This window comes from Lepidochelys kempii, chromosome 21, assembly GCF_965140285.1.
Source record: "Lepidochelys kempii isolate rLepKem1 chromosome 21, rLepKem1.hap1, whole genome shotgun sequence".
NCBI lineage: Eukaryota > Metazoa > Chordata > Testudines > Cheloniidae > Lepidochelys > Lepidochelys kempii.
Window position 1 is genome coordinate 5,073,782 of NC_136400.1, and position 13,383 is coordinate 5,087,164.

Below are 13,383 nucleotides of genomic sequence, written 5' to 3' on the forward strand. Positions count from 1 at the left end.
TTGACTTCACTCCAGATGTTTAGGTTAATGAGTTTTTTCATTTTATGTTCTGTCTGAAAGATTTGTTTTGTTAATTTTAGAGTTACATTAACTAATTTCCAATTAAAGCACCGTTCATGCTGTTTCTTCTCAGAGGCCATGTCCAAAACAGAAAAGAGGCAGAAAAAAATTCATGAGGAGGATTAATCTGTAATCAGAGTTGGCAAACCGTGATAAGTTAGCTATTACATATCCTAAATACAAGAGAACTGGACTATCTATGCTCCCTTCCCCTAACGCTCAACTGTTTAAAGCACTGGAAAGGCGAGGGGGGTCATCTATAACATAACACTGTTTTAGGACATATTAGTTTCTTTTACTGACTAATCACATTACAGAAGAATCTTATTCAACTGTACACCCCAAGAATACCACGTAGAGCACTACTGAAGAGTCAACAGTACTTTTGTACACTGTCAGGGCCCACTGTTTCACAGTGAACCCACTATGAAACACACCCACACCACCTGAGCTCTTCTTCAGCAGAGATCTGTTTAGCATCTCCTGCCTGCTGGAAAGCTCTGCATACAAAATTGTATCAGCTAAAATATAAAGTCTGTATGTTACTACTAGTCTACTGAATGAAGTCTTGGATTTAAGGATATAATTGCAACCTTACACCAGAAATGAAAGTCTAACATGGGCTTTATAGCATTAATATTCTTCTGGAGAAAATATCTGTTCTTATATTATCAAAATGGTAATATACTGAAGTAACGTTTTTATATGTTAAGACAGAGCTGTTAATGACAAGTTACATCACAAGGACATAAGGCACACAATGCATTCATAACTGCTGTAGTTGACAAAATAGTTACATAGAAATGAAGAATTTAGTGGATATTCACAAAACTGTCACATTCAACATATCTGTTCAGGACAAAGGTAACAAAGTAATTTATATTTAATTGATATGTTGCACAGTTGTATTATGTTCTTGCAGATAATGGTTCATCAGAACCACGCCATCTTTTCACATTGAAGTAAATATTTTCTATAAAAATACCTTTCAAGGCCCGAGTTAGTTTTTTTTCCACGTTCCTGTAGATCACTGAAGCGCTGATTTGCTTCATATGGGCTGAACAGCAAGAAAGGAGAGAAACTAATTCAATAAAATATGACTCCAGAATTCAAGAGTAAAAATCAAAGTTGCTTTTGCTTCTTTAAAGGAGGCTTTTTACATAATTAGAACTCCAAAGAAAACTGATGCTTAATACTAGAAATTTTTTTGATGGCAGTGGATTTTTTTGGGGGGTGGAGGGAGGGGAAGGGGAAGTAGTGGAAGCCCTATTACCTGGAACTTTTAAAACTAGCATGGACTAAAATGGTAGAAAAAAGTACTGTAGAGAACAATCCTGCCTTTGCAGGGACAGGATGATTCGACAGGTCCTCTCAGAGTTCTAGAATTCTACAGTCATGAGGTTAACTGGCTTAAAAAAATCCTTGTGTGTTATTCCCATATCATTTGATGATTTAAAAAAAGTGAAAGATTTTTCACTCATGCTATTTATTTATTTTTGCATTTCTTTCAATGCACATAGGGAAAATTTACTTTCCAAGCACTAGTACAATGAAGCATTGCAGTGTTGTAAACGCTAAGAGAATATTTAAATCCAAAAATGTTATAAAATTTTATGTACAATTTTCTATTAAAACTCAATTGTGAAAGAAATCCCATACAAGGTAAAATCTATACGCAATCTACCCAGCTATGCCCCTTTTAAAGGAAGCACAGTTTTAACTCAAGCTTCCTATCAATATTTATATTCATATTTCTGCCCATCAAACATTCCCAAGGGACTGCAGCAAACAGAGGTGTCAAGCTTCAGGTTCACATGATTGGGTATGTAGGACTAATTTATAATTAGCATATGTGCTAGTACCCCTTTACTGAGTGAAGTCTCGGATTTATTTAAGCATATTTCTCTTCTAGAAGACATTCAAAAGAACTATTAATAGTTTGACAAAAGATTGGTCAGTATGCAATTTAATTAAAGACAAGTATAAAGCTTTTAAAAGTGTTTCCTAAAAACTGAAGTTAAATCACTGGAAAAACCTATGGCTTAACATTTTCAGACAGCAAACTGTCTCTGGGATTAAGTTAACACAAAAACAATACACAACATTAAAACTTCTGAGTTTTAGATTTCAGTTGTGTGTTTGATCATTATTTCTCACAAAAAAAAAGGTGTATGTGTTTTGACAAAGGTTGAGTAAAACAAGCCACATTGTGCCATGTCCTGAATCAGAAACTGTTGGTCAGAATCCTGTTTCCTCACACAAAGTCATTGTTGTACGTGGGCTAGTCTGGGCATTGTAAAAATCACAGTGGAATGCAAGAAAGCAATGTACTGATTTTCTTCACTAATGTGCACGTCTTTTCCTATTTAATAGATAGCTCTGGTTAAAATGTCTTGGAGGACGAGTTACCTCATTTAGGATAGTTCTCTTTCAAAACTGTCCCCAGTTAAATCCTAGCAAGTCCGTATTTTTCATAGTCAGAGAAAGACTACATAGCAACATGCTACTTGCAAGTCATCTTAATGTTGGATTTGTTTTATTCTAGCAGTAAAAGCCCATTTTAAATGCAAGTATCTTTTTCTTGTGGACCTTCAACACTAAATATTATTCAAAAGATTTTACTAATTGGGCTTCCAAATACAATATTATCTTCAACAAGCACCAGGCTTGATGATGATGACAAAAATGCAACACATCACAACGAGCGTAAGTGTTGCTTCAGAGGGATAGTATCTAATAGCTCACAACTTGAATCATATTACGTTTGAGCACAACATCTGGTCAATGTACCTCCTGTAAAAAAGCATTAAAGGATATCGAAAATAAAAGGAAAGCTAAAAGCTAAAAAACAAAGCAGAAAGAATCTCTCAAGTCAGCTAGCTGTGTAGCTGGAGACAGTTCTAAATAACAGTTAACAAATAAATGTGTTAGACTCAAAAGGTGCCATAAGTGCTCCTTTTCTTTTTGCGGATACAGACTAACACGGCTGCTACTCTGAAAGTTGTAGGATGCTGCACATCTCATTAGCTTAGACACGACATGTTAAAGGCTTATGATCATTGGCCGTTGCTTACAGATGAGGGACAAAATAAGCCTCAGCACCAGAATTCTCATTTACCCTACAAAAGATATTAGGCAGGTGCTTGGTTGATATGTCCTGTAAGCTAAGAATGTTTATGCAAATGGGAAGATTTGAGTCTCTGCCTACACAGGTAAAAAGCAGTATTACCATTTCTAAGAATGGTTATACAGTAAAAAGCTTTACATCATCTCAGATGTCTATAACAAAGTCAGGGATAAACACAAAGAAATTTAGATTGAAACTAGATCTTGGGTGCAAATCATAGGCACTTCAGAATCAATGGAGCCCAAAGGAACTTTATTTAAATGGCAGTTTTTCAAATAGTAACATTTTAAAGCCATTTTAAAAAGTTTTTCCACAGCATTAATTACCAGCGAGACAAAATCTTCACTGTGAATGCTGTAGCGAGCAGAACTTGAACAGCAGATCAATAGGATTACGTTTTTAGTTTGCCATATTCACATTTTACAAGCCTGAAAGTGTTGCAGACATTTCTGAAGACATTCTGCGCTTGAATCTCTTGGGGTCCAAGGGAAAAAGCCTCTATGTATAGTTAGGAAGTGTCATTGCTTCAGAGCTGCACATGAGTGCAGTTTTGGAGAGCCATGCCTTTGCTTTCTCCTGACATCCAGGTATGTAAGAAAAGATGCAGGCTGATAGAATAAATAAAAATCAGGTAAAACCTCAGAATATATTAGCTCGTCCAGCAATTGAAGGACTACAGGAAAGAAATGGTGAACTACTCTGAAGAATTAGTGAGACATCAGGATCTTGTTTTGTTTGACTCACCCTTTTTTCCCAAAGCAAGCTTTGTATGTCACAATGGCAACAAATCCACCAGCCACAAATAAACCAATGACGACTCCTTGATGGAAAAAAGGAAAGCAATAACCAGGTGATAACATTAAACTATGACATTTATGGTGAAATGCAGCAAAAATTCACAATTCTGGAATCCACTTGCACCGAAGTCTTCAACAGCAAGATTATTCAAACGCGAGTTTCTCATTGGTGCTTTAATGATGGTTTCCCTACTGAAGATCTTATATAAAGATTTGAGCCAAAATGTTATTCTTCTGAGAGAAGACTGAACAGAGACATTAATAAAATATCCAACTAGGAAAAAAAAAAGTTACAGGACTAAAACCTCCCTTCAAAATGGAGAGAGAGAAAGTTCCAGCTCTGGAACTAGAAAGTCAGAACAGTGAAACGCTATCCGACACTGTCAACTCCCAATGTAGAGTTTCTTCTCCATTGCCTTTTCCATTCCCATTTCTGGTGGACACCAGACATACACATGCAGTCTGCAGTAGTACCCTTCTCCAAAACAGACCTACAGAAGTGCAACTTCTAGGGGAAAGGTCCTTAATTCCCACTTCCATATTCTATAAACCTGAATATAACAGTTAAGATGGAATCACAGCTGGCGACTGTTTAGGTATATATTAATAAGTCACAAGTTTATACAGACAGTCTAAATAAAATAGATTTTTACCAGAAATTTACTCATGGTAGAGTGAATCTTGAGAAAACTGAGGGGGGAGCAGGTCAGAGTATAACAGCCATTAACATCTTTGAATAAAGAGGACAGTGATCAATTGTTCCCAATGTCCACTGAAAGGCAGGACAAGTAGTAGTGGGCTTAAACCGCAGGAGGGGTGATTTAGGTTAGATATTAGGAAAAACTTTGTAACCAGTGGCAGTTAAGCACTGAATAAGCTTCCAAAGGAGACTGTGGAATCCCTATCACAGGGGATTTTAAGAACAGATTGGACAAACCCCAGTCTGGGATGATCTAGGTTTACTTGGTCCTGCCTCAGCACAGGGGCTGGACTTGATGACCTCTCGAGGTCCCTTCCAGCCCTTTGATTCTTTCAGCATCTGCCTCATGAGCTTTTACATGGCACCACTCAACAGAACAAAATACAGTAACAGAAAAGCTAGCTGTCCGGAGTAGATTCCTCATGTAGTGAAGCGGCAGGGAAAAAAATTGTATGAGATGAAGAAAGTGGAACATTAAATACCTTACGCTATTACTGCATCTTACTATGTAAAGTCTGTGCATTGAATTATTTTTTAAAATTTTAAATTACTTACCAATAGCAATCACGGTACCAGTGTTCAGCCCTAGAAAGAAAAAAAGTGCAAGGTGAGCTGAAGTGACACATTACATGAATGCCAGATAACTATAGGAATCCATTGATTCCTATTGGTGCAACATTTAGTACCTTAAACCACACGCTAAATTAAACAAATAGACTCAAATTAATACCATCATGCAAATTACAGAATTTATAAGGCATACTGGAAACCAGGATCTGACCCCCAGATAATCCAATATTGAAAGAAGAAAGGATACCTGGAAAAGCTGCCTATTACTTGTACATTGTAATAGAGACATGACGACAGACCTGAGAATTGACAGGGCAAAACCTCTATAAAGATTTCCTCTATTATGAATGAATGCTCTCATTTGCAGAATTCTTATGCATCCCTCTGAGACCAGAGGGCCCTCCCCTCCAGACACTTTCAGGATCTCAGCTGCCAAATTCTGCACTGACCTGAAGAACAGCTCTGGGGAAGCTTGAAAGCTTGTCTCTCCTCACCAACAGAAGTTGGTCCAATGAAAGATATTACCTCACCCACCTTGTCTCTCTAATATCCTGGCACCAACATGGCTACAACAAAACACTGCACACAAATTCTGCACTGGTCAGCCAAATTTTTACCTATAGCAAAAGTCACTGGAGGTGTGGTGTTTGGATCAGCTACTACAAAACAGGCCTCTACACGTAACTACAGGATTAGTGACATCAGGTTCTCTGCCAACCTGTACTTATTTGGGAGCGGAGCAGAAACAGGAGAAGAGTGGTATTTTTCTTTTGATACTCCTGCTGTCATTACCAGAGGATCAGTCAACTCAAGCCTAACCGTTACTTACGGAACAAAAAGTGAACTGAATAGACATCTCATTGGAGTGCAGTTTGACACCTGACTACCGGTTAAGCCTGTAGTTGCTTGTGCCATTATTGTGCAGAATTCAGATTGACAGTTTCATACAGCTGGCATTTTATAGAGATATATTGAGTGAGTGGCCATCAGCAGGTGGGTATTATCATACTGACGAGTGGGGGAAAAAAAGGAATGAAGGAAGAGAGAGTTCTGGGTGGGAGACAAGACTACTACCTAGGTATAGGAATTTAATTCCAGCCTCAGTCTTATACTTCACACCTGGCATAAGGGGTATTCAGGTGAGCACAACTGTACTTGGTTACATATTATGAAGTGCAAATTGAAGTAAGTGTGCAGAATGCTCCAGTTCAATGTGTAAACCAAAGCCTCCACCATCCACCTTGAGGATTCTAGGTATCTGAGCACAGTGGTTTTTTAGCTCCCTTTATCATCATCAGGTTTACCTGGGCTTTCTTTAGGGCCATTTGGGGTTGTGTTCAGAGTAGGTTCTGCAAAAAAAAAAAAAGGAGATTTACAAGAGGATACAGGAGCAACCCACTTACCTGAATGTGCTGATCAAAACCACACCATGCATGGAAACACCTCAAAGACGACAAGACAACTAGAGTAATTTTACAATGTTAGTTTGCAACAGAACATGCTAAAAAGACCCAGTTGCAAGACTGCTCCTTTTCTCTCTCCCCCATCGAAGGATCGAGCACTACCTGCTAGCACCTACTCAACTAGGAAACACAGACAAGCTATTTTACCCATTTCATTTTCCTTAGGATTTCTGTTGAGTTTGCACAGAGACAAGTGTCCACATGCATTAGGTATATTACTCGTACAGCCACGCCAACAACTAATTCTTTGAACCAGAAGCCATCTACTCCTACACAAAATAATTAGTATTATAGTACGATTTTTGAGATGGATGATCTTCGGCCAAGTCAACATGCCTGGAGTGCCACATCCCCTAGGAGCCTGTAAGTGTCTATTCCCTCGCTTGGTACATGGTCTCCCCAATTCTCAAAAGCCATTGTCTCATCCCACCTATCCCTCCAAACTTTTCCCTTACCTCCCTTCGTTTGTAAGTTCTCCCAACACACCCTTGCCTCATGTTTCTTCACTCCAACACCATCCTTCACCCTCTCCAGCCTGGTTTGTCCTCTTCATTCCATCCTAACTTCTCTAACCAAGCTTTTTAACTGCTCCTTCCCAGACCAGTCTCAGGCCTGTACTCCACTCCATCCCCCTCTTCCTGTTGAACCCAGTTGATCCTCTCAAGACTGTAGAGCCAGGGATGAGAGTCTTGTAGATGCCCAGGTTATTTTCCCCCTCTGGCTGCCTCGGCAGAGTCTCTTGCAGGTTCCTCTTCTTCCTCCCTCTTTGGGCGATTTCATCTGCTCACATGATTTCAACTACCATTTCTATGTCCATTTCTTGCAAATTTATCTGTCTACTCCTTACTCATCTCCACCCATCCAATCCCACTTCTCAACCTGAGATCTCCTGAGATATCTAAATTAGCCAAAATTAAAAATACACCAATAATGGTGACATATAAGGAACGCAAGCCTATCTTGAGACTTCTGTATTTATCATCATGAATGTTATTTGAAAGTTTCAGTCAGCCTTTGACAGCATGCAAACCATCAGAGACCATTATATTGAGATGGGCCAGATGATATGAGTCCACAGACTATTTATAACATTATGTATCAATACATGTGTGTGTGTTCCTGGCTCACTAGAAGGATTTCCTGTGGAAACTGGATTAACTAGGGGGCGATGTAATGTAAAATCCCAAATCTGGTTACATAGACAGCTCTGCCTTTGAAACCTTTCCTGGGGAGAAAGGGGAGGTAACTGGTTTTACCTGCTTTCAGGGAGGCCTGAAAAAAAAGAGGCAAGAACTTGGGTTGTCAGAGGCCATCTTGAACTGGTAGAGACCTTCATTTTGATTCAACAAATGGACATAACATTTGTCCACATGAGGACCCAACCCTGCTGAAGGGGTGGAAAGACTTAAGTCTGCCAACGTCCACAAAGGGCTGATAGGTGAATTCTGGTATGTTCAATATGCACATAGACCTCTTTCTTGGATACGTTTTCTCCATATGATTTTGTCCTTAAATAAATGTACTCTGCTTTGAAAGAGCTGATTGGATTTTGGTAAGCTACTATCATTATCTTTGTAGCACGGGGGCTAGAGCTCGGTGAACCCGGCATACTGTTGTTAGTTTAGGTAAAAGACTGCCATGCTGTTCTCCAATAGGACTAAGAGCCTTTGATATAGGGTAGGAACACTGACAAGTTCTGAAGATTGCCTCAAGTTCCAGTACATTTATAGGTAGGGAGAACTCTTGAATCCACCATATGTCCCAGCAATCATAGGCAACGTCTTAGAGCGGTGTAACGACGAGCCTGCATTGTGTGTGTGTGGATCTAAAATTTCTTGAAATCTGGCCTGTGGCAGATAGGCTGTTGCCAATTGAGAATCCCCCCCAAGAACACTATTCTTTGCACCGGACAAAGGATAGATTCACTCTTGGTCATCAAGAGGCCCAAGACATCAAATAGCAACTGGATTGGTCTTAGGTTGTCTGAAACAGCGTCAAATCAACCAGTTGTCCAAATACAGCAATAGCGGGACATTGATTCTTCTGAGGTAAGCCGAGGCTACTGCTATGCAATCTGTAAAGATCCTGCAGGCTGAAGACAGGCCAAAAGGGAGGACTGTGAAAAACTGGTAGTGTTTGCCTCCTACCATGAACATGAGGAATCTGCTGTGACCAGCATGGCTAGCCAAATGGAACAGACATCCTATAAGTTAAAAGCAAAATACTAGTCAGGATCTAGGGGAAGTATATTGGGAGCCAGAAAACAGTGTGAAGCTTCATTTTCTTTATAAAGTTGTTCAGCTTTCATAGATCTAAGACAGGCTCTCTTCACTTCCTTCTATAGCCATGCCTGTGAAAAGATCAAGAATACGTCCTTGAAGGAGTGGGAGAGACTCAAGGCCTCCTATATGTTGAAGGCAAGCCATGGAACAACCTATGATTCAGATGGTGAGAAGGAACAATCAGTTGGCCATGGTGGTGCAGTAACAGGAGCAGTCACTGGAGACAGAGCGAGACCAGTGCCCGTGCCCTAGTACCTACAGAGCAATTGGAAGCTAGCAAAGTAATGGTGGTCTCTTCATTGATCAGATGTAGGCAAATATTGCCAGGGCCAATTGTACCAGAGACTGTATCGAGGCCAGTGCCCATGCAAGCATTGTGGATGGGAACGGCGCAGCAACCTGCACAGCAGTCTACAAGACCAGAGAATCTGGCACCAACTAGCACAGGAGATCTTAAGCTGCAGCATATGCTTCTAATGTCTTCACTACCAACAATGCTGACTGAACCTCTGTGAGCAGCCGTGCCAAAGTGGAGGCGATTCCCAGCCCAAAATAGTAGATGTATTTGTCTCAACAGTACAGTGGTTGGTATTGGAGTCACCAACTCTCTGGGCTGCAGATTGCGTAACAGTACTAGGGAACTTTGAGCCAGAGCAGATCTCAAAGGACTCATCATAACGAAGCCCAGCAACCTCACCTCTGCATTTTTGGGTCCTCTTTTTGAAGGCCCTACATATCCGGCACTTTTCTCTGATATGACCCCCTCCGAGACACTTCAAGTACTGGGAAGATGGATAACTAATGGTATTCCAACCCTGCCAATGCAACAGTGCTTAAAACTGGGCGACTTCTGCATGCTAACACCCCAGTTCTGAGCAACTGCCCGGATGAGAAACCAAGAAAATATTTAAGAAAATAATCCTAACAGGTCAACGAGTGATACAAATTCATTAGAGGAAAAATCCTGTGTGCAGAGCTCACTGGAGACCAACTACTCACAAGAGGCAGAGACAAATAGCCGACAGAAGGTAGGACAGCTTGAAAGAGAATGAAACAGCTCAGAGCACATGCACTGCTCCAACGGGTTTTATTTCCTTGTTATTCAAAGGAATCACTAACTACAGGTGGCAGCTGCTAAACCTCTCCTGAATGCTTCGCCCTATGGGCCCTCATGAGGAAACTTAGACATGCTTACAGCTCAGTACAGCTAGTAAGCTGTTTCAAGTGCTTTTGAGAAGAGGATGCAAGGAAGGGTAGATGAAGAAACATGTGCTCTAAAACCTGAGGGAGAATACTGCTTATCGTATCAACTGTGAATGACAAAATTCCAGAACTTCGTGAATTTCACACTTCCATTTTCAGTCTTGTGGAAACTACATGCTAAACAACTGGAAGCTTTAAATAGCCAAAAGTTCTTCCAACTCACCAGAAGTATCTTTTGTTCCTCCTGGAGGGGAAGTTGTAGGTGTAGTATGTGTTATGCCGATGACAAAAAGGGGACACAGACACTCAAACTTTACATCATTTTAACGTTGCTAAACATCTTATACTTACCTAGACAAGTTGGCAAAGATGGAATCCAAGAATTGTTAGCTTCACATCTAACTGAACTGCTACCATGCAGAGTGTAGCCAGAATCACATGCAAATATTACGGCGTTTCCATATGAATAGTCAGGTCCAAACCCAGATTGCTTTCTTCCATTTTTAACTTCTGGCTCAGGACACTTGACCACTGAAAATTAAAAGTACCAGCATAAGAACGTTTGGCCCAGGAAGCATTTAGTGTGTATGGGGATATGGGGGCGTGTGGGAGAATTAGAGGAAAGACGAAAACGCCCTGATACTTGACTACAGTAGGTACCAAAATGTATTTCAAAATAAAGTTATACAACTCTGGATATTTTCCTTTAAAAAGATGTTAGTCTACATACACCACAGCACCCAACTGTATGGCTATCAGGGCCCGCCCCCCACAGTAAACTGCACAAGTTAATCATCATTTTACGAAGCCATCAGGAATTTGGGTCAAGTTACAAGAGATGTACATACAATGACATTCTGGAACTGAACTTCCCCACTTTTGGGGGAGTTATTATTAAGTAGCGAGGTGACCAACCTGCCTAATGCCTTCGAAAAAGCCTCAATCCCAGCTGTTAGGCTGGGAAACTCAGAAAGAATAAAACCAAATTGTTGCAACTGCTTAAATACCAAGTACATAAATGCATTGTGACCTAAATATAACAGTGTGCAGGAGCACTGAAGTCACTAAAATGAGGACTGTACAATGACCTTTATTTCCCCCTCCGAAGAACTTTATGGCTGTGATATGAACTCACAGAAGCCTGAGCCTTCACTGCCAAGGAGCCCTCCCGGAGAGTTCTGAAAAAGAGGCTTGCCAAACAATCCTGCTTGTAAGCCCCTATCTCTCTCCGCCCACTCCCCATTAGCACTTGAGTTGAAGGGTACTGGCATAAAAGCAAAACCTTAGTTTAAGAGTTTATCTCCACCTAAAAATCAACTGTTTGTGACCTGAGAATTAACTTCAATCTTGGAACACTGAGGGGAGACAAAAAACACAGGATGTATTAGAGGCAAAAATTGTTTCCAGGAATGATTCATGAAGTTTCAGTCATTCTTTAGTTTTTCAACAGTAACTAGTTTTCATGATACGTATTTACGGGGACAAAGCACTAACTGAATTTCCTCAGGTTTATGGGTTTACTTAGCAATCAAAATAGAGTTTTTCTTGGAAGGTGATCGTAGAATAAGAAGGGGATAAAAAACAGACGCTACTAACCTTTGCATTCAGGGGCAGGCCCACTCCACTCTCCATTGAAATGATCTTTCGTTGTACAATGAATGGAGGCCTCTCCAATAAGAGACAAGCCCGGGTCACATTTGTAAGTTACTGCTGAGCCAAAGGAAAACTCTTCTCCACTCTGACCATTATGGGATCCCTGGGTGATATCAGGAGGTGGACGACAAGGTATTGCTGAAGCAAAGAATGTCAACATGAAAATTAAAGTTTCCACTGAAGGTGAACCAAAGAGAGTTTTCACTAAGAAAGTTGTCTCAGATCCCCCCAAAAAGCTATTTAGCCATTTGGAAGCGTACTTAACATTCCATTTTAATATTTGAAGCAATACCTCTTTCAGATTCTGAAGGTTTGTCTGCTTTTAGGCTTGACCCAACCCAGTACGTCCATTGCTCAAGGAGGATGCTCCATAAAACACCAGCTCTGGAAGATGACCTTAGCAGAGCGCGCTCCTTCCCAACATTAGCCTCAAGGAGCCAGAACCTCTCGCCCGGCATCTCGAGATGTAGTATTGTTCCACCAGAAGAAAACTAAGCTAGAACAGTTCTTTTAGCAGCAGCTGATTCTAGACTGGACATCAGCAGCATCATTGATAGACCAAGCCCAGAAAGCATTCAAGAGATCAAATTAAGGTAGAGGCAAATTAATTGTGATTCACTCCAAAAGAGCCTCAGATTTTAAGTGGATAGTCACATTTGGGAAGCGTCAAAACTTCTTGAAGTCATTATCATGCCTTTTACATAGTGAACAGGAGGATTACACAGATACAATAGTGAAGAGGAGCCATGAGGCCTGTTGGATTGTGCACATTAAACAGTGCCAGGTGAATAATCTAAAAGGTACCAAAAAAAAAAAAAAAAAAAAAAAGATTCTGTAGGAGTCATCTAAACACCATGGTGAAGCACAATACGATTTCATTCCTCCCCACAACAAAACTGTCATTTGGATTAAATGCCAAAGGAAGAACAGAGACTCCTCTGAAGCGCCAGCTATGCTGCATCATCTCCAGACGTGAACTATTCTTAAAACCATTAAATTGCTTTACCTTGGCAAAGTGGAACCTCCGTATCCCAATCAACTCCATTTCCCACAATCACACACTGGGCAGAAGTCTGTCCAATTAATCTGTACCTAAAGAAGAAAGGTTCAAGTTTGTGACTCATGGAAGCAAAGAACTAGTTCCCCGTCCAGAAAGATGGAACATGGTTTCTTTCTGCCAGTAGGTGGAGACAAACCATTGAAAAAGGGATACATCTAACACCACAGGACCAAGGAACACGAAGGCCTGGTCTACAGTACACATCTATGTCGGTACAGCTACAGTAACGCCTCACTTAACATCGTCCCAGTTAACACTGATCAGCAAAGAAACAATTAGGGAACATGCTTGTTTAAAGTTGCACAATGCTCCCTTAGAAGGTTGTTTGCCAGCCGCCTGCTTTGTCCACTGCTTGCAGAAAGAGCAGCCCGTTGGAGCTAGCTGGTGGGCGCTTAGAACCAGGGTAGACCGGCAGCCGCCCCGCCCCATCAGCTTCCCTAAGTTCCCTGTGTGGCAGCCGCCCAGCAG

General features: G+C 40.8%; 1 protein-coding gene across 1 annotated transcript in view; it reads right to left on the reverse strand.

Annotated features, from left to right (window-relative positions):
- Positions 1–13,383, reverse strand: part of CR2 (complement C3d receptor 2) — a 55,907-nt gene that overhangs the window by 28,862 nt on the left and 13,662 nt on the right. Inside the window, exons 4-10 of the mRNA XM_078849846.1 lie at positions 12,862–12,947; positions 11,799–11,993; positions 10,554–10,733; positions 6,559–6,603; positions 5,240–5,269; positions 3,932–4,007; positions 1,046–1,117 (exon numbers count right to left, since the gene is read on the reverse strand). Of these exons, the coding sequence (XP_078705972.1) occupies positions 1,046–1,117; positions 3,932–4,007; positions 5,240–5,269; positions 6,559–6,603; positions 10,554–10,733; positions 11,799–11,993; positions 12,862–12,947 (684 nt within the window). The remainder of the gene's footprint in view (positions 1–1,045; positions 1,118–3,931; positions 4,008–5,239; positions 5,270–6,558; positions 6,604–10,553; positions 10,734–11,798; positions 11,994–12,861; positions 12,948–13,383) is intronic.